A 19,125-nucleotide genomic window follows, 5' to 3' on the forward strand; every position below is an offset into this window, starting at 1 on the left:
GGCTTGCTTGGTCAGGCGAGAGGACCTCTTCTTCCCATTGCTGGGGTAAAAGACCTCTTGCCTTTCCCTTGCAGCCAGGAGGAGAGTGAGCACGGAGGCATCGTTGAACCTGTGACCACCCTTCCTCACACCTCTGCCATCTCCGGTGCCTTGCAGGTGTAGTTACTTGGCAGACTGGGCTCTTCAGACGTCACTGCTGGCTGGTCAGCTCCAACAGCAAAGGTTTACATGTGCAAGAGGTTGCAGGGCTGGCTGCCATTTAAATATGGTTCCAGCACCTGCTGGCCTGTCAGCTGCCAATGTCGAACAGACTGCCCCTTCCATGTGATTGGGGGGTTGGTGGTGGGCCAACCCGGGCAAGATAGTGAGCCGCTGTACGGATGATTGCAGTGGCTCTTTGTGTGCGGCCCACCATTTTTTAAGCTTGCCACCGAGATCGGTGACATGCTCTTAAAATCCAGCCCCTAGTGTGTGTGTATGTGTGTGTGCGTGAAAGTTGGCGCATACTTTATTATTTATTTAACAACAATAAAGTTAACCTCTTACTTTGAAAACCTGACCGATTGGTTCTGGTTTTGATCATAACAAGTAAGTAATCAAACACCTCCTGAATTGGCCAGAACACCCACTTTAAGAAAGAATTAAACCTGTTGTTGTCAGACAAGGAGAGGGAAAAGAGAGAAGCTTTTTGGCCCCTCCTCACTTGACCGTAGCAATGTAATTGGATGTGTTGTTGGATAAAGATGTTTTATGAAGATTTTTGTTGGTAGATTTTGTTGTTGAATGTTGGCCAAGGGGACTTTGTGTTGGGGAGTTTGAAATGGATGTGACGGTGGGGAATAGTGGGTCCATGTTGGGATGGGGAAGTTAGTTTCAATTTCAGAGGCGCACTGTCTGCTGTCTCTCACCGTGTCCAGTTGCATAGGGTCAATGATGCCTCCTCACTCTCTTCTCTTCCTCTTCCTGCTTTGCCTCCTCTTTCTCCACCTCCACCTCTTCCTCGTTCTCCTTCTGCGTATCTTTCCCTTCCTCATCCTTCTCTTCCTCCTTCTCCTGTTCCATTTCTTCCACCTCTTCCTTCCCCTCCTCCTGCTCCACCTCCTCTTTCCCTGAGGTGGCCTCTGGATTGCTGTAGGTTGCGGCTGTGCCCCCATAATGTTCAGACAGTGGAGAACACAGCACACCACCACAAACTGGGAGACCCTCTCTGTCTCGTACTGCAGAGATTCCCGCCGAGCAGTCCAGGCAGGGGAAGTGTTGTTCTGAAGGCCGATTGCCTGCTCCATGATGTTATGCATGGCTCCCTGGCTTTAGGTAAACACCCACTCTGCTTACATGGTGGGTTTGCGGAAGGGGCTCATCAGCCATTTGCAGAGGGGTGGCCCTCGTCCCTCAGCAGCAAACTCTGGATCTTCTCAGAGACCTGAAAATGGTGGATAGGGAAGGGTGTCGTAGGATGACAACATCGTGGCTGCTGCCAGGTATTCACCGAGATGAACTTCTTGGTGGATCACACACCAACTTCACGATTATGGAGTTGTAGCCCTTGCTGTTCCTAAACTTCTCCCCATTGACACGGGAGGCTCACAGAGCCACGTGCTTTCAGTCAGTGGTGCCCTGCATGATCAGGAATCCTGATATCCTAGTGAAGCCACGTGCCCCTGCACCCTGCACTCCCTCCTGAGGGAGAAGAGGATAAAGTTCCCTCGCATTGTGTATTTAGCCTCCATCACCTCCCTGATACTGTGATGCACTCCATATTGTGAAATATTCATCACATCTTCCACTGCCATCTGGAAAGATCCAGAGGTGTAAAATGTGAGAGCAACGGTGAGCTTCACAGCCACTGGGAGGGTTGTCCTCACCCTGGGGTGAGATTCCAGGTTGGGCTGAAGGAGGTGTCACAGCTCTGTGACCACCTCCTTGGTAAACCTGATCCACGTCAGGTATTGGCTCATAGGAATGTAGCAGTTTTCTCCTGGAAGACCAGTGATGGGTTGGGCCTTTGATGGAGAACCCTCCTCCAGCTCCCTCTACCTCCTCTGTTCCACCTGATGGTCATGTTGCAGACTAAGAGGTACAGCAACAAGTGCCCTCATTCCTGGGTCCAGTCCTCCTCTCTCCTCCCTGACTGTAATCACCAACTGCCACAAAACACCTCCAAAAACAACACTCCACACAGCTTCCACCAACTCTGGCTGAACACATGGAAGTGAAAAACACCTCACCTGCAACATGCTGACTGATCCTTTAAATAGGCCTAGTTCAGGGCCCATCTTGCCTTTCTGCACTTGTTTAATCATGACTGTGTGGTCCAAGTTTGCAACCCTGGCATCGCATCACTCAGTTAGGCAGTGTAACATGAGGATAATGTCCATCCACAGCATTACAGCGCACACAGGAGACGTACCTGTGTGTGCCCTTCCTCTGTACTAAAACTGTGTGGGCCGTGCAGGAAGCAGCCAGCAGTGCGACTCACACTCAGTAAGCGGCTCAAGGCCTCGGTAGCGGCGTTACGCAAAACAATTTTTCATCCATCAAATTGTTAAGGGGTTTGACAGGGTGCATGCTGGGAGGATGTTAGCCCTGGCTCAGGAATCTAGAACACGGGGTCACAGTCTCAGAATAAGGGGTCGGTCGTTTAGAACTAAAATGAGGAGAAACTTCTTCGTTCTAAGGATTGTGAACCATTGGAATTCTCTAACCCAGAGAGCTGTGAATGCTCAGACATTGAGTATATTCAGGCAGAGAGTGAGAGGTTTTTGGGCAATAAGACAATTAAGGGAAACGGGGATGGTGCAGGAATGTAGAGTTGAGATGGAAGATCAGCATTAATTACAACTGATTAATTTCCTGCCATTTTTCCTTCTTCGTACAGAGCCTTAAAACATAATATTTTAAATTTAAAAAAGTTTTTTGTGTTACTTTTTGTGTCATCTTAAATGACATCATACTACTTAGGAACATCTAGTACATATTTGACTTGAAAACACTTTGGGCTGGCATGAGGTTGTGACAAATGCTGTAAAAATGCAAAACCTTCTTTTACATGCTCACGCAATGCAGACTGAGCTGTTGGTCTGTGCTGTGTTGTGAGGTCAATAAACCAGATAAAGTTCTAAAGTGAACATCGTTCCCTCCCTCAATTCACCCGTCTGTCACCACCACCCCCCCCCCACAACTCCCCCAACCCATAAGAAGCAGAGAACCATTGCAGACAAAATGTGAACTTTAGTTTGCACATACAGAAATGCATGTCACAACAGGAAAGATTACAAGGAATAATATTTGGAAAACTTGCTCCTATTATGTGCTTTTAGTACTCATTAACATGTTGCTGGGAATAGTTTCCAAAATTTGAAAAGAAACACTCCAGACAATTCACAGTGTGTTTAGGCTCTCTGTCGCTGTCTTTGTTTTATAATTATCCAGAGCTGTGGAAATCTCAGTGCAGCTCATGATCTCCACTCTTGTAAATGACATGGACAGTTACATATACTGCATTGTACCAATGGGACATTGAAATTATGGTTGTCTGTTGTTGACATTGGGTCACTTATTAAAAACCTGGCTTGGAAGTAGCAAGAACCAATTGTATCGCAGGCTGCTGACGTTATTAGCAGTCTAATATTAGGTCACCTGATATGTCTCTTTTACTGGTAAATAGTCTGCAGATTGGAGAACAATCAATATCCTGTTGATCCAGGGGTAAATGCATTGTCTGCACTGTTACTAATCTGTACAGATTGGGCAAGTGCCAATCCTGTTGATAGATTGTTTGGTTGTGTGAGTGCATCACAGTTGCACTTGAGCCTGTGCTCAATGTCCATGGGTCACTGGATAATGACCTGGAGTGGGAGCCTTGGCTGATTTTTCCACCTCCTCCTTAACCCAGGGCTATCAGATCAATTGTTGCAGCCCCACCAACAGCCCCACTTTGACAATGCTAATACCACAGAGATTAGGATGACATTTGCCCAATCTGTACAGACTAGTAACAGGCCAGACAATACATTTACCCCTGGATCAGCAGGATCTCTTTAATAGACCATTTTATTGATTGTTCTCCAATCTACAGACCATTTACCAGTTAAAGAGACGTATCAGGTGACCTACTATTAGACTGCTAATAACGTCAGCAGCCAGCGATGCAATGGGTTCTTGCTATTTCCGAGCCAGAAGGTTGTGGGTTCAAGTCTCACAATGGAACTCGAGGACAAAAATCTAGGCTGACACTCCAACACAGAACTGAGGGAGAGCTGCATTGTCAGAGGTGCCGTCTTTTGGATGTGATGTTAATCGAGCCTGTCTACTCCCTCAGGTGGATGTAAAAGATCCCATGGCACTGTTTGAAAGAAGAGCAGGGGAGCTCTCCCCACTATCCTGGTCAATATTTATCATTCAATCAAAATCACTAAAACAGATTCTCTGGTCATTATTACATTGCTGTTTGTGGGAGCTTGTTATGAGTAAATTCTCAGCCACATTTCCAACATTGCAACAATGTCTACACTTCAAAAGTCGTTTCTAAATGAGAGAAATATAATAACTGCTTTATTTTCATTTTGCAAGGAAGGATTGGAAAAATGGAGAATTCAATGCAACTTAGCTCTGACAATGCTACCCAGACTCGTGGAACCTGTTGTAACCTGTTACTGAGGAAAATTAGGAGATTGATACCCATCAACTTCTGGCAGGAAGTGAAATGTGTTTCCAGACTGGCTGTGCCAATAGTGAGTTTACACCCACTGAACATCTCGTCATATCTTTCATACTCTGCTCTTTCCAGAAACGTATCTAATTCTCCACCAAACCCATTACATAATTAATCTCCTTCAATTAACACATTTATATAATTCAGCTCACCGTGCCCATTTATATAATCCTCTTCAATTAATCCATTTATACAATCATCATCACTGAGCCTATTTATAAAATTCCCTTCACTGATTCTATTTACACAATCCATTTTAATGAACCCATATAAAAAAACACTTCAATGACCTCATCTGCTAACTTATTCCACAACTCCCAACTTAAAAAGTGATAATGCTCCGCTTGACATTGTTTTTTAACTGCAAAGACCATAATTGCTAATTTGGTGCCTGATATTTGAACCTTTCATCACAGTGAATGATTTCCCTGGATCAACTTTGCCATTTCCATTCAGAATCCAGAAAACCTCAGTGAAATCACCTCAAAATTGTATCTCCTTTTTGAAAAGAAACAATTGTTTTCAGCAAGAAATATGATTGCTTTAATTCGATTATAATTTTATTTGTAAGTGTAAAAGAGTATTATCTAAATTAACTAACCTGTGTATACTATTTATAATTCATTTTCCTTTTACAGTTTTTAACACAGCTGATGATGCGTCTCATAGATGTTGTCAGCTCCGCATTCTGTGGACATTTAGGAAAAGTTGAATTGGACGCTGTTAGTCTTGCCTTAGCGGTAAGTTTACGTTCAGAATGAGCACATTTATTTCATCATAATGTATCCTCTATAAAATTGTGATGGAATTGCATTGCTTCTGTCAGTTTCAGGTTCAGTGCCTTTATCAGCTGTTTATTACTGATAGATGATGAAATCAGCTCCTTGTAATAAAGCCTGGGATTTACCTGCTGGTCTCAATGGAAGAGAAACGAGAGTGTAGCAAATGGCTTCAGTGGCCCTAGATTTAAGAACAGAAAAATCAGCTCAGAATTCCAGCTCATCACCATTGTCAGTGACCCAACCTGGAGTCTGAAATGGGTGGATGTTCGGGTGAGAATGAGACTGGACTCAGTCGTCATGCTGTTCATGTGCAGCTAATCTTCTGCCTGTCACTTGACTCACACATGAAGACTGCTCACTTGTGCAAAGCTTTCAAGGGTTTCTGTGGCCCATGGAACTGTATCAGGAGCAACAACAGCTTGCATTTATATAGCACCTTTAACATCGCGTTGTAATCACTTGGTTCATGGTTTGTATTATTTTAATTTAGAAATTGAATTTTTTTAAGGAATGGGTTATGACCAGGATGGAAAGTGGTCTCGGGTTCCCTCTCAGCCTTCACCTGGTCTTACTGTAACAGGGTTTAATTTTAAACCCATTGTTTTTAGCTCCTTGTTCACCACTTTCCAATTATCAGGCAAAGAAACCAGCACAAACAGGCTTTCTTAGGTTTAAAGAAGAAAAGTTGAAGTTTATTCAACTTAACTCTAATTCGCTTGACGTCTACAGATACACGACACACCCATGCTAGCATGCATATGTGGTACACACATACAAATAGAGACAGAAAAGAACAGAAGAAAACTAAAGTGGAAAAGTTTGAGGCAATATCTGAAGAGTTTTTGTGACGGTTTTTCGAGCTCACTGCAGAGTCCTTGATTGTAGGTAGATCTTGATTTTTGTTGGGGTCCAGTATTCTTCTTAAACCTTGTTTGATGTAGGAGACTTTTCTCTCTTGGGGTTCTTGTGTCTTTTGAGGCTTGTGAGAAAGAGATGGGAGCAGGCAGACAGGAGGGGCTGTGGCGAGCCAGCCAGGAGAGATCTTCTCAGTCCAGGAGCATTCTGCTTTCTGTCCAAACTGTTTGTAAAAATTCAAAAAACACAGGATGCCCAGCAGGTTAGTCATGTAACTACTGGTTTGACCATGTCCGTTTCTGTATTCAGCCATCTTAGCAGTCAACATGGAATGCGAGCTCCCCCACCTTCAATGTCTGGTGATCAAAAGTCTATTGTGCGTTGAATGTGTCAGGGAATGGCTGCTTTATCCTTCCACATGTTAATATACAAATGTCTTTTCCAGCCATGGCTGATCTGTTTGACAAGTCCTTTCTTCACTCCAGTAACAGTTTAATTTTGTCATGAACATTGATTTTAATGTGCCTCATTCTTGGCAGGTGGGGGCCTAGCATGACAGAAGACAAATGAAACACCTGGTTTGATAAGCTGGCAAACAAACCTAGGGTGGTTACAAATCAAAATGTAGCCCCTGTTTAATTTGTTTCTTCATTCGTTGGTGTCATTCCCTTCCCAGAAGGTTGACTGTGATGAATCTCCACCTCTGTCCTGTCCTGTCCTGTCCTTACACATTCTGCATAGGTCAGCTGCATCCAGTCGATTATATCTGTCATCTATTTTCTTCTCTGCTTCCCTCTCCGACATTTTCCATCGATCTTTCCTTCCAATAATTGTCTCTGTCTACCTTCTGCTCTAATGATGTAACTGAAGTATTGTATCATTCTCTCTTTGATGTTATGCACTAAATTCCTCTTTTCTCCAGCCAATTCTTGCACTTCCTCATTCATCTTTCTGTCTGTGTAAGATATGCAGAACATCCTCCGATATGTCCACATTTCAGATGCTTCCAGCTTACCAATAGTCTCTTTGTTTGTTGTCCGTGTCTCAGAGGCAATAAACATAGAAGACAAAATATATCACCTCAGCATTCTTCTCCTCAGATTCAAGGTCAGTTTCTTTGATGTTAACAAGTCCTTCATTCTGACAAAGCTGGTCTTGGCTATCTCAATGCTCCTTTGGATCTCACAATCACATTTCCCATCATCTGTGATAACCTGTCCAAGGTATATAGACTTTTACACTTGTTCCAGGACTTGTCCATTTATTTCAATTTTCACTTCTGGGGTTCGGTCTCTGCTTGTCACTATTGTCTTGGTTTTCTTCACAGTCATTCTTAATCCATATTCCACACTCCTTACATTCACTTTGTTCACTATTTCTTGTGGTGCCTTTTCTGAATCTGCAATCAGTGCAGTGTCATCTGCATATCTCAAGTTGTTAATGGTCAACCTACCAATGTTGCAACCTGGTAGATGTTCTATGTCTCTGACGATCACTTCAGTGGACAGGTTCAACAGTGTTGGAGACATAACACATCACTGACACACTCCTTTCTTGATTGGGAAACTGTCTGGCAAGCCACTATCAAGTCTCATCACTGCTGATTGCTTTCAATACAGATTCTGAATTATCCTTTTATCACTGTTGTCAATGTCTGATTTGTTTAAGTACTCCATTATTGTCTGATGGTAGAGTCTATCAAGTGCCTTCTCATAGTCTATAAAGTATACATACACAGGTTTTTATACTTCCAGATATCTTTTGATTATACTCTCAACTTAAAGATGACCTCTCTCGTTCCTTTCTTTGATATTTATCCTGACTGACTGTCATCTATCTCTGCTTCTACAGACTGGTCATTTCTTTCCAAAATGATTATTAAAATCATTTTCATCACATGGTTTATGGGGCTTATTGTCCTGTCGGAAAACTCTCGGGCTTTTGGTTTCTTTGGGAGCTTACTGAAGACTGTCTTGCAGGCCACCACCTGCCAAGAATGAGGCAAATTAATTTCGCCACATGGACATTAAATTTCAAATTGTTGCTGGGAAGGAGAGAAGGCCTGTTACAAGGCCTGTTGCTTGGCTAGCAAAAAAACATTTGCATACTAACAGACATTGAAGGCAGGGAAGAGCATTCCATTCCCTGCTAAGATGATACAATACACAGAGCCAAGATGTGGTCAGACCAGTAGTCACATGACTAACCTGCATGGCAATCTGGGGGTTTTCTGAATTGTACAGTTTGAATTGAGAGCTGGCAGAAAGCAGAATGCTCCTGGACTGAGAAGATCTCACCTGGCTGGCTTGCCACAGCCTCTCCTATGTGCCTGCTCTCAACTCTTTCTCATAAACCTCTGAATCCACTGAAGACACATGAACTCCAAAAGAGAAAAGTCTCCTACAGTGATCAAGGTTTAAGAAGAATACTGGGCCCCAACGAAAAGCAAGATCTACCTACAATCTAGGAAGCTACAGTGAGTTCGAAGAACTGAAACAAAAACTCTTCCGATATTGCCTCAAATGTTTCCACTTTATTTTCCTCTGCTCTTTTCTGTCTCTATCTGCATGTGTGTATCATATATGCATGCTAGCTTGGGTGCATCGTGTATTTGTAGGCGTCAACCCAATTAGAGTTTGTTTAAGTTGAATGAATTTCAACTTTTTTTCTTTAAACCTAAGAAAGCCTGTTTGTGTTGGTTCCTTTACATTATAATTGGAAAATGGTGAACAAAGATTCACCAAGCGGGAGGTTTTTTTTTAGAACATTACAGCGCAGTACAGGCCATTCGGCCCTCGATGTTGCGCCGACCTGTGAAACCATCTGACCTACACTATTCCATTTTCATCCATATGTCTATCCAATGACCACTTAAATGCCCTTAAAGTTGGCGAATCTACTACTGCTGCAGGCAGGGCGTTTCACGCCCTTACTACTCTCTCAGTAAAGAAACTGCCTCTGACATCTGTCCGATATCTATCACCCCTCAACTTGAAGCTATGTCCCCTCATGTTTGCCATCACCATCCGAGGAAAAAGACTCTCACTATCCACCCTATCTAGCCCTCTGATTATCTTATATGTCTCTATTAAGTCACCTCTCCTCCTCCTTCTCTCCAACGAAAACAACCTCAAGTCCCTCAGCCTTTCCTCGTAAGACCTTCCCTCCATATCAGGCAACATCCTAGTAAATCTCCTCTGCACCCTTTCCAAAGCTTCCACATCCTTCCTATAATGCGGTGACCAGAACTGCACGCAATACTCCAGGTGCGGTCTCACCAGAGTTTTGTACAGCTGCAGTATGACCTCGTGGCTCCGAAACTCGATCCCCCTACTAATAAAAGCTAACACACCATATGCCTTCTTAACAGCCCTATTAACCTGGGTAGCAACCTTCAGGGATTTATGCACCTGGACACCAAGATCTCTCTGTTCATCTACACTACCAAGAATCTTCCCATTAGCCCAGTACTCTGCATTCCTGTTACTCCTTCCAAAGTGAATCACCTCGCACTTTTCTGCATTAAACTCCATTTGCCATCTCTCAGCCCAGCTCTGCAGCCTATCTATGTCCCTCCGTACCCTACAACATCCTTCGGCACTATCCACAACTCCACCGACCTTAGTGTCATCTGCAAATTTACTAACCCACCCTTCTACACCCTCTTCCAGGTCATTTATAAAAATGACAAACAGCAGTGGCCCCAAAACAGATCCTTGCGGTACACCACTAGTAACTAAACTCCAGGATGAACATTTGCCATCAACCACCACCCTCTGTCTTCTTTCAGCTAGCCAATTTCTGATCCAAAGCTCTAAATCACCTTCAACCCCATACTTCCGAATTTTCTGCAATAGCCTACCGTGGGGAACCTTATCAAACGCCTTACTGAAATCCATATACACCACATCCACTGCTTTACCCTCATCCACCTGTTTGATCACCTTCTCGAAAAACTCAATAAGGTTTGTGAGGCACGACCTACCCGTCACAAAACCGTGCTGACTATCGCTAATGAACTTATTCTTTTCAAGATGATTATAAATCCTGTCTCTTATAACCTTTTCCAACATTTTACCCACAACCGAAGTAAGGCTCACAGGTCTATAATTACCAGGGCTGTCTCTACTCCCCTTCTTGAACAAGGGGACAACATTTGCTATCCTCCAGTCTTCCGGCACTATTCCTGTCGACAATGACGACATAAAGATCAAGGACAAAGGCTCTGCAATCTCCTCCCTAGCTTCCCAGAGAATCCTAGGATAAATCCCATCTGGCCCAGGGGACTTATCTATTTTCACACTTTCCAAAATTGATAACACCTCCTCCTTGTGAACCTCAATCCCATCTAGCCTAGTAGCCTGAATCTCAGTATTCTCCTCGACAACATTTTCTTTCTCTACTGTAAATACTGATGCAAAATATTCATTTAACACTTCCCCTATCTCCTCTGATTCCACACACAACTTCCCACTACTATCCTTAATTGGCCCTAATCTAACTCTAGTCATTCTTTTATTCCTGATATACCTATAGAAAGCCTTAGGGTTTTCCCTGATCCTATCCACCAATGACTTCTCGTGTCCTCTCCTTGCTCTTCTTAGCTCTCCCTTTAGATCCTTCCTGGCTAGCTTGTAGCTCTCAAGCGCCCTAACTGAGCCTTCACGTCTCATCCTCACATAAGCCGCCTTCTTCCTCTTGACAAGAGGTAAAAACATAATGGCCAGAATTTTATGCCACCCCAGCGAGACGGATGGTGGCCGGAGATGGGTGGCATAAAATGGAGCGGGAGGCTCCGGGAGGCCTTTTCGACCTGCTCCTGCCCCGCCCACTTTAAGTAGGGCTGGGGTGGGGCGAGAAATGGGTCGTCCTCCCCAGGCCAATCAAGGCCCTTAAGTTGCCAATTAATGGCCACAAGGGCCTTCTCCTGCCTCCACGCAGATTTTACCCGTGGCAGGCGGTTGTCCTGGAGCCGTAAAAGGCCCTCTAATAAAAGAAGGTGGCCTCTCAGCACCCCGGAGATGGGCCCCGACAAACAGGCACAGGGTGCCCGATTGAGGGTCAACCCCGCTTCCCTAACAACCCCTTGGACCCAAGACGACCCCTTTCTCCCCACAAATGACCACCCTTGCCTTGCCAGGGCATGACCAATTACCCCTGGCAATACAACCCAAACTTACCTGCACTCCTGGCTCCAAGTCCTCGGCTGGGATGCCGTCCCAGCAGTGGCCACCGCTGCCGGTAGCACTGCTGGGACGAAGAGCTGCCGACCCGATGATTGGCCACAGCTCAATGAGGCGGGACTTCCTCCTTAAAGCAGGTGGAAGCCATGCCTCGGACCAATTAAAGCCTAGGGACCTGTAAAATGCAGAACGGATCCCCAGGCGAGGTGGAAGCGGGTTTGTCAACAACTTTTACGTGGGTGGCCAGCTCCTGTCGGCCCGATGTAAAATCCAGCTCAGTGTGTTTAAAAAAGACCAGTTGAAGGCTGAAAGGGAACCCTAGACCTCTTTCTCACCTGGTCGTCACAGAGATTTGGGTGCTAGTGTCCGGAATTGACTCACAGACAAATGAGAGAAATTGGAAGTGGGAAGTCAAATTGTTCCCAATCAAAAAGAGCAAGATTTCAATATAGGTTTTCTTGTGGTTGTGTGTGCTTGTATACAAACATGTCTGCAACTGAAGCGAGTAGCTCTCCGAGCCAGGGTGAAGTAACTTGGGATAAGTTAAAAGCATTGTCTATGGAGGAGTTGAGGAAAATGGCTGAGCAGTGTGGGATCAGTGTACATGGCAAGACTTAGGAAATCTGAACTCCTAATGCTGGTGGCCAACCATTTTTTCCTTGAATCTGACGGGGCAGAAGCAGTGTTAGAAGTAGACCCAGGCAGGGTACTGCTAGCAAAGATACAATTGGAACAAAGGAAACTTGAATTAGAAGACAGAAAAAAGAAATAGAGGGACAGGAAAAAAAGATAGAGAAGCTGGAGAGGGATAAAGGAAGAGCTTTCCAGAAGGAGTGTGAAGAGAGAGAGAGAAAAAAAAACACATTCTGGAAGGAATGCGAAGAAAGAGAAGTGAAGCGGCTTGAGTTAACTAGGGGCTGACAGAGAACCCTCGTGAAAGCATGGCCAATATGGAGGAGCGTAATTCAGGGCTGGGTACAGAATTGTTAAAACTAGCCCAATTAATTCCAAAATTCAATGAGGAAGATGTAGAAGAATTTTCTGTCCTTTGAGAAACTGGCAAAGCAGCTAAAATGGCCACCTGAGACCTGGTCTCTTTTACGACAAAGCAAACTAACTGGCAAAGCCTGTGAGGTTAATTCCCTGTTGCCAGATGAGAGTTCATCAAATTACAAACTGACCAAAAATGCTATCCTCGGGGCATATGAGTTAGTACCCGAAAGCCTATTGCCAAAAGTTTAGAACCCTCAAGAAGCAAGCTAATCAAAATTATCTGGAGTTTGAAAGAAGTAAGCAGCTGGCTTTGACCAGTGGCTGAGGGCTCTTAAAGTACAGCTCAGCTATGAGAATCTCAGAGAAGTAATTCTGTTAGAGGAATTTAAAAACTCTCTCCCATTCTCAATAAAGACCCATGTAGAGGAGCAGCGGGTTCAGAGAGTCTGCCAAGAGGCTGTTCTGGCCGATGAGTTTCCTTTAATTTATAAGTCAGTTTCCCAGGGGAGAACTTTTCCTAGTCACCCCCACAAATCCGAAAAGGACAAAGGGTGGTAAGGTGATATCTGCCCGGGAAGGTGATATCTGCCCAGGCAGTCCTGGAAGAGAAAGGAAAGTAGGAGACACAGGGGGCCCTCCTCTAGCCAAAAAGAAAGGTGCTGTGAGCAAGTGTGAGACCGAGAGACCTGTGTGCTTCCATTGTAATAAAGCAGGGAATTTAAAATCTGACTACTGGAAACTAAAGGGAAAACCTGCAGGGTTAATCAGGGCACACTCAGCTCAGTGAAGAAAGGAAGCTGATGGTAAGCAAAGCAGAACAAGCTGTGGCTTTAACTGCAGTAAGAGTGCAACACAGGAAGCTTACTACTGCAAGTGCAAGGAAATTTAATAGGATTCCTGAAGGCTACCAGAGTTTTGTGTCCGAGGGAAAAGTAACCCCATACCTCTCGAGTGGGCCAAGCAAGCCCATAGTAATTCTCGGGGACACAGGGGCCACTAGATCCCTTTGACTGGGAAAAGGTCTGACCTTTCCCCTAGAGAGTGCAGTGAACACCAAAATGGTGATGAATGGTATTGGAGGGCAGTGAATGCCTGTAGCTGTACATCGGGTGCTCCTGGAGTGTGACCTAGTTTCGGGAACAGTGACCGTAGGGATTGTCCCTAGTTTGTCTGTGGACGGGTTGACCTGCTCCTAGGTAATGATCTGGCGGGGATGAAGGTGGTAGCACCCCCCAGTAGTGAAAGAAGGACGCAGGAGGTCAGAGAGACAGGGCGGTGGCAGGAGACGGACCCCTGTAGTTTCCCTGAATGTGTAGTGGCTCAGGGGCCATGATCAAATCAGCTTCCCCAGAGGAGACTGAATTAGCCTTGCAGACAAATGACCATGAGGTCTGCCTGCCTGAGACTTTCTTTGGAACGGTAGGAGACCCAGGGAATGAATTAATGTATTTTCCCTAGGTGAGGCTCAGTGAGCCAACCCAGTATTGAGAGTTAGCACAGGCTGCCCAGTCTGAAAGTGAAGCAGAGGGAGTCCCTGATTGTGACCACTTTCGAATGAGGTACTGATGAGGAAATGGTATTCTCCTCACAGACCTGAGAGCAAGGAGTGGACAGTAGTTCAGCAGTTAGTGGGGCGGCAGAGGTACTGAAGAGAGACTGCAGTGGCTGTACAGGCCGTTATACGAAAGACCAAAGGTTGTATCAGACAGCTGTTTGACTGGCTAAAACTCCACAATGATGTGGTGGAGTACTGCAAGAGTTGCCAGGTTGAGGAGAAACCCCAACCTACAGTGAAACCTGCACCCCTAAGTCCTGTACCGGTGTTGGGAGGACCCTTCAGCAGACGGCTGATGAACTGTAAGGAACCCCCACCGAGAACAAAAAAGGACAGACAGGCACGAGGCTGGCAAAAGGTTAGACAGGGAAGGTGAAAAAGTGACCAAGAGGGCAGGTTAAAGGAAGCCCAGGTGGATCCGCTGCAGGATTTCTAGCCTCTGACCTGCTCTTGTAGCCACGGTATTTATATGGCTACTCCAGTTCAATTTAGGTCAATGGTAACCCCCAGGATGTTAATAGTGGGGGATTCAGCAATGGTAATGCCGTTGACTGTTTAGGGGAGATAGTTAGATCCTCTCTTGTTGGAGATGATCATTGCCTGGCATTTGTGTGGCGTGAATGTTACTTGCCACTTATCAGCCCAAGCCTGGATATTGTCTAGGGATAATGAAAACCCTACAAAAAGTGTGGATGAGAAAAGTTTACAGTTTGTTCTCACTGGTTGAAACAAATCCTGGTGGGAAAGGACATCTCTGAAATTTAAATGTGTGGATGCAAGTCATCAACTGTCTGTTTTACAAAAAGAAATGCATGTACAAAGACATTTCAGGGGCCCAAGAAGAAGGCCATCTCACAATGTAACACTTTGTACAGAATATGGAGTTTCCTGATTTAATTTTGTTTGAAAATTCAGTTACACAAAGAAACGGTAATTTTTATTTAGAGAGAGAAGGGAATCCTTTAATTCTGTATTAATTGTAATGTACACCACACACAATGTGTGCTGATACAACAGTCATGGTCTAACTCTGAAGAGCTGTAAAAAATGAACTTTGTCTTGTTTTAAAAAGTGACCAATTGTCCAAAATGGTCACTGAAGAAAAAGAGGATTGGCCTTTTGTGTATTCAAACAGTCTGACAAAGACAAAGGACAAATCTTCAAAGCTAAAAGGTGTGTGAATGGGACCAATCCTACACCTATCCAAAAACATTACAGAATTGAATGTCTTCTTCTGAAACAATTGAGGTGTGAAGTAGCCATGTCCTGGGCCATTGTGCGATCACCATGGGGGAGGAAACCAGAGTGTGTCCGAACAGGAGGCGAGAGATAACAGCTTATCCTTAAAAAAAAAGAGACAGACAGAGAGAGAGGGACCGACAATGGTGAGAAACAAATCTAACAACCGACATTCCAGCAAGTCAGAAAGCACATGCCCTACTGAAAAAATCTGACATCTACATTATACAGCAATGAGGATGAGAAGTAACCTACCATTTTTTAACAGAACCTTCAGTCAAGAGAGAAATCTACAAACATCTTAGGCCTGCATCCATCTAGAACTTGGTTCTCAAGAGAACAGGTTTATCATAACCTTTCCGCCCACTGAAAGCCATCTTCCCTTTTCACTTCTCTATCTGTTTATTCTTTTGAGTGTGTGTGTGTGTGCATGAGAGAATGCATGAGTGGATCCGGTTGCAGCACTTTTGGGATCAGGAATGTTAATCAACAAACGCATTATTTTATGCTCTTGAAAACCTACAAGAAAATCTATCGCTATCTGGTTATTTGAGAATAAACCACCAAAGGGCTAAACTCTAATACAAATACACTTGCTGCAGTCAGGTGGGGAGTTGAACATTGGGAACCACCCGTATCACATCACCTGGTCATTACATAATTCTGTTTAATCGTCTGCAGTGGTTGGGCAATAACTAGGAATTCATTTGAGCCTTTTAAAGTAGACACAGACTAGAACTACGGTTGGTGGTTTAGGAAGTGTATGTTAAGATAAATGTCTACAAAGATTGGCTCCAGTTTCCGCCTTCACCAACTGGCTTTCTGGAATAGAACACAGGGATCATGGTATATGGGATTCTGAGGAAGTTTGGGCAGGAAAAGCTGTGAGTTTTAGATGACCTCAAGTTTAGGGAGGGTGGGAAATTGAAGGTTGGTCAGTTGAGTATTGAAATAGTCAAATCTGGAGGTAAGAAGTGTATTAAAAGTTGGTACCTGATGGAAAGGAGGAGTGAAAAGGGAAAGAATGAGGAACAAAGAAAATTCCTATTTTGTATTTTGTAGCATGTTGCTGGCATCTATGATGATGGTGTTAAATGTTCTTTTTCTATTCTTTATTTCTTTTGTACAGGTAATATCTGCATCAGGGATCATGATAGGTATAGGATTGTCCATAGCATGTGACACACTCATATCCCAGGTAGGTGCCGTTAACTCCAGGCTGTACAGTGGGCAGTGATGAACCTCTTGTGCAGCAAAAATTAATTCATTATATCAGAGAACAATGGGGGTGTGAATTTGGTTTCCATAGCGCTGCTGCAAGTGGTGATATGTAAGCCTTGTGCCCTCCTGGAGATACAGACTGTGCTATCAGCTTCTTCCACCATGGCCCGCATGGCAGGCTGTGTTGAGAAGGGTGCCCATGCGGGCGTCCCTGTGTGTGCCAGAAGAATGTGAAGTAGCGCTATCCTGACAGCACACACCCTACCAGCTGTTGTGATGTCAGACTTCCTAATTTGGACCAAGCAGGTCCAGGGAACAAGTTTTCTTGTCACTCTGCAAACAGCAAGCATTGAGCTGTAAGACAGGTCTGACACCAGTGTTATTTAAAGGGCCAGGCACCCAACTTGCAGGTAAGGTAATTTTGAAGAACTTCTGCTATTGTAAAGTGTCTGGAAGTGTTTTGGAGGTGTTGTGGTGAGTTCCTAGAGAGTATTGCTGTATCCTCACAGGAAGGGTAGAGGATTAGGTGACCTGTCCACACAAAGGCTACAACAGGTATGGGCATAGCAGTGGCAGTACCACTGGGTCCTCAGCATGTCAGAATGAAGCAGAGGCTGTGAGAGGTCAAGCTCTGCTCAATGCCCTCTACCAACTTGGAGACAGACTTCTCCATGCCCCTTGACAGTGACAGGCAGGCCAATAATGCACCCAGAATCTCAGTATGCATTCCCATCAGCGCTCACCTGAATGTAATCCCATCCAAGTCCTCATCTGAGTCTTCTGCAGCAGAACTCCTCTGTGACTGTGCCCTTCAGGGAGCTGGCAAATGAACCCCGGCCTGGCTGCAGCCCACTTGTGCCCAGACGACTCTTCACATGCTGACCCCAACTCTATGATAGCCTCCGAGGTACGTGCAGATCCAGCATCTGAGCTGGTGGCTGCGAGTGTCTGATCAATTGACAGGGTCTCTTTATCAGTGGAATGGTGTTGCTCTCTCTCTTCCACCTTCAGCTGCTGTGGCTGAGCAGGTGGCAGTTTTGCCTGTTTAAAAGCAGAAACTCAGAAGGGGAAGGTTGGTGTGGGGTGGGAAGAAAGAGGTCCATGGACCCCATCAGCAGCTTGCTCTTCATGGGAGATCCCAGGATGAGGGTGAGTGGCAGTTAAGAAGGGGCATAAGAACAACAAAGAACAGTACAGCACAGGATCAGGCCATTCGGCCCTCCAAGCCTACGCCGATCTTGATGCCTGCCGAAACTAAAACCTTCTGCACTTCCGGGGACTGTATCCCTCTATTCCCATCCTATTCATGTATTTGTCAAGATGCCTCTTAAACGTCACTATCGTACCTGCTTCCACCAACTCCCCCAGCAACAAGTTCCAGGCACTCACCACCCTCTGTGTAAAAAAAAAAAACTTGCCTCGCACATCACCTCTGAACTTTGCCCTTCGCACCTTCAACCTATGTCCCCTAGTAACTGACTCTTCCACCCTGGGAAAAAGCTTCTGACTATCCAGTCTGTCCATGCCACTCATAACTTTGTAAACCGTTATCAGGTCACCCCTCCACCTCCGTCCTTCCAGTGAAAACAATCCGAGTTTATCCAACCTCTCCTCATAGCTAATGCCCTCCAGACCAGGCAACATCCTGGTAAACCTCTTCTGTATCCTCTCTCCAAAGCCTCCACATCTTTCTGGTAGTGTGGCGACCAGAATTGCACGCAATATTCTAAGTGTGGCCTAACTAAAGTTCTGTACAGCTGCAGCATGACTTGCCAATTTTTGTACTCTGTGCCCCGACCGATGAAGGCAAGCATGCCGTATGCCTTCTTGACTACCTTATCCACCTGCGTTGCCACTTTCAGTGACCTGTGGACCTGTACGCCCAGATCTCTCTGCCTATCAATACTCCTGAGTGTTCTGCCATTTACTGTCTACTTCCCACCTGCATTAGACCTTCCAAAATGCATTACCTCACATTTGTCCGGATTAAACTCCATCTGCCATTTCTCCGCCCAAGTCTCCCAACTGATCTATATCCTGCTGTTGTGTTGTCTGCAAACTTACTCATCAGACCAGCTACATTTTCCTCCAAATCATTTATATATACTACAAACAGCAAAGGTCCCAGCGCTGATCCCTGCGGAACACCACAAGTTACATCCCTCCATTCAGAAAAGCACCCTTCCACTGCCACCCTCTGTCTTCTATGACCGAGCCAGTTCTATATCCATCTTGCCAGCTCACCTCTGATCCCGTGTGACTTCACTTTCTGTACCAGTCTGCCATGAGGGACCTTGTCAAAGGCTTTACTGAAGTCCATATAGGCAGTAACATACCGTCATCCTGAATGCTCTTGGCGACACTGGATGACACGGGCTCTAGTGCAGCCAATCCCATAATGCAGAGAATTATCTGCACCATAGGGTTCAGGAAATGGATGCATCTTGGCTCCCACCAGTTCTGCTCTGCTCCTTTTCTATTGTTTGCCACCTTGTCCTGTGAAAGAGAATATCAGTGATTGTGTAGCACTATGTTCGGGTGATCTGTCTGCCATAGCTGAATAGCTTTAGGTATGTGGAGGCA

The 19,125-nt window shown here is 45.0% G+C and overlaps 1 protein-coding gene across 1 annotated transcript in view; it reads left to right on the forward strand.

Moving 5' to 3' along the window:
* Nucleotides 1-4,583: 4,583 nt before the first annotated feature.
* Nucleotides 4,584-19,125, forward strand: part of LOC137346464 (multidrug and toxin extrusion protein 1-like) — a 69,446-nt gene continuing 54,904 nt past the window's right edge. Inside the window, exons 1-3 of the mRNA XM_068009916.1 lie at nucleotides 4,584-4,733; nucleotides 5,353-5,454; nucleotides 16,451-16,519. Of these exons, the coding sequence (XP_067866017.1) occupies nucleotides 4,587-4,733; nucleotides 5,353-5,454; nucleotides 16,451-16,519 (318 nt within the window). The 5' untranslated portion in view covers nucleotides 4,584-4,586. The remainder of the gene's footprint in view (nucleotides 4,734-5,352; nucleotides 5,455-16,450; nucleotides 16,520-19,125) is intronic.

This window comes from Heterodontus francisci, chromosome 30, assembly GCF_036365525.1.
Source record: "Heterodontus francisci isolate sHetFra1 chromosome 30, sHetFra1.hap1, whole genome shotgun sequence".
NCBI classification, from domain to species: domain Eukaryota; kingdom Metazoa; phylum Chordata; class Chondrichthyes; order Heterodontiformes; family Heterodontidae; genus Heterodontus; species Heterodontus francisci.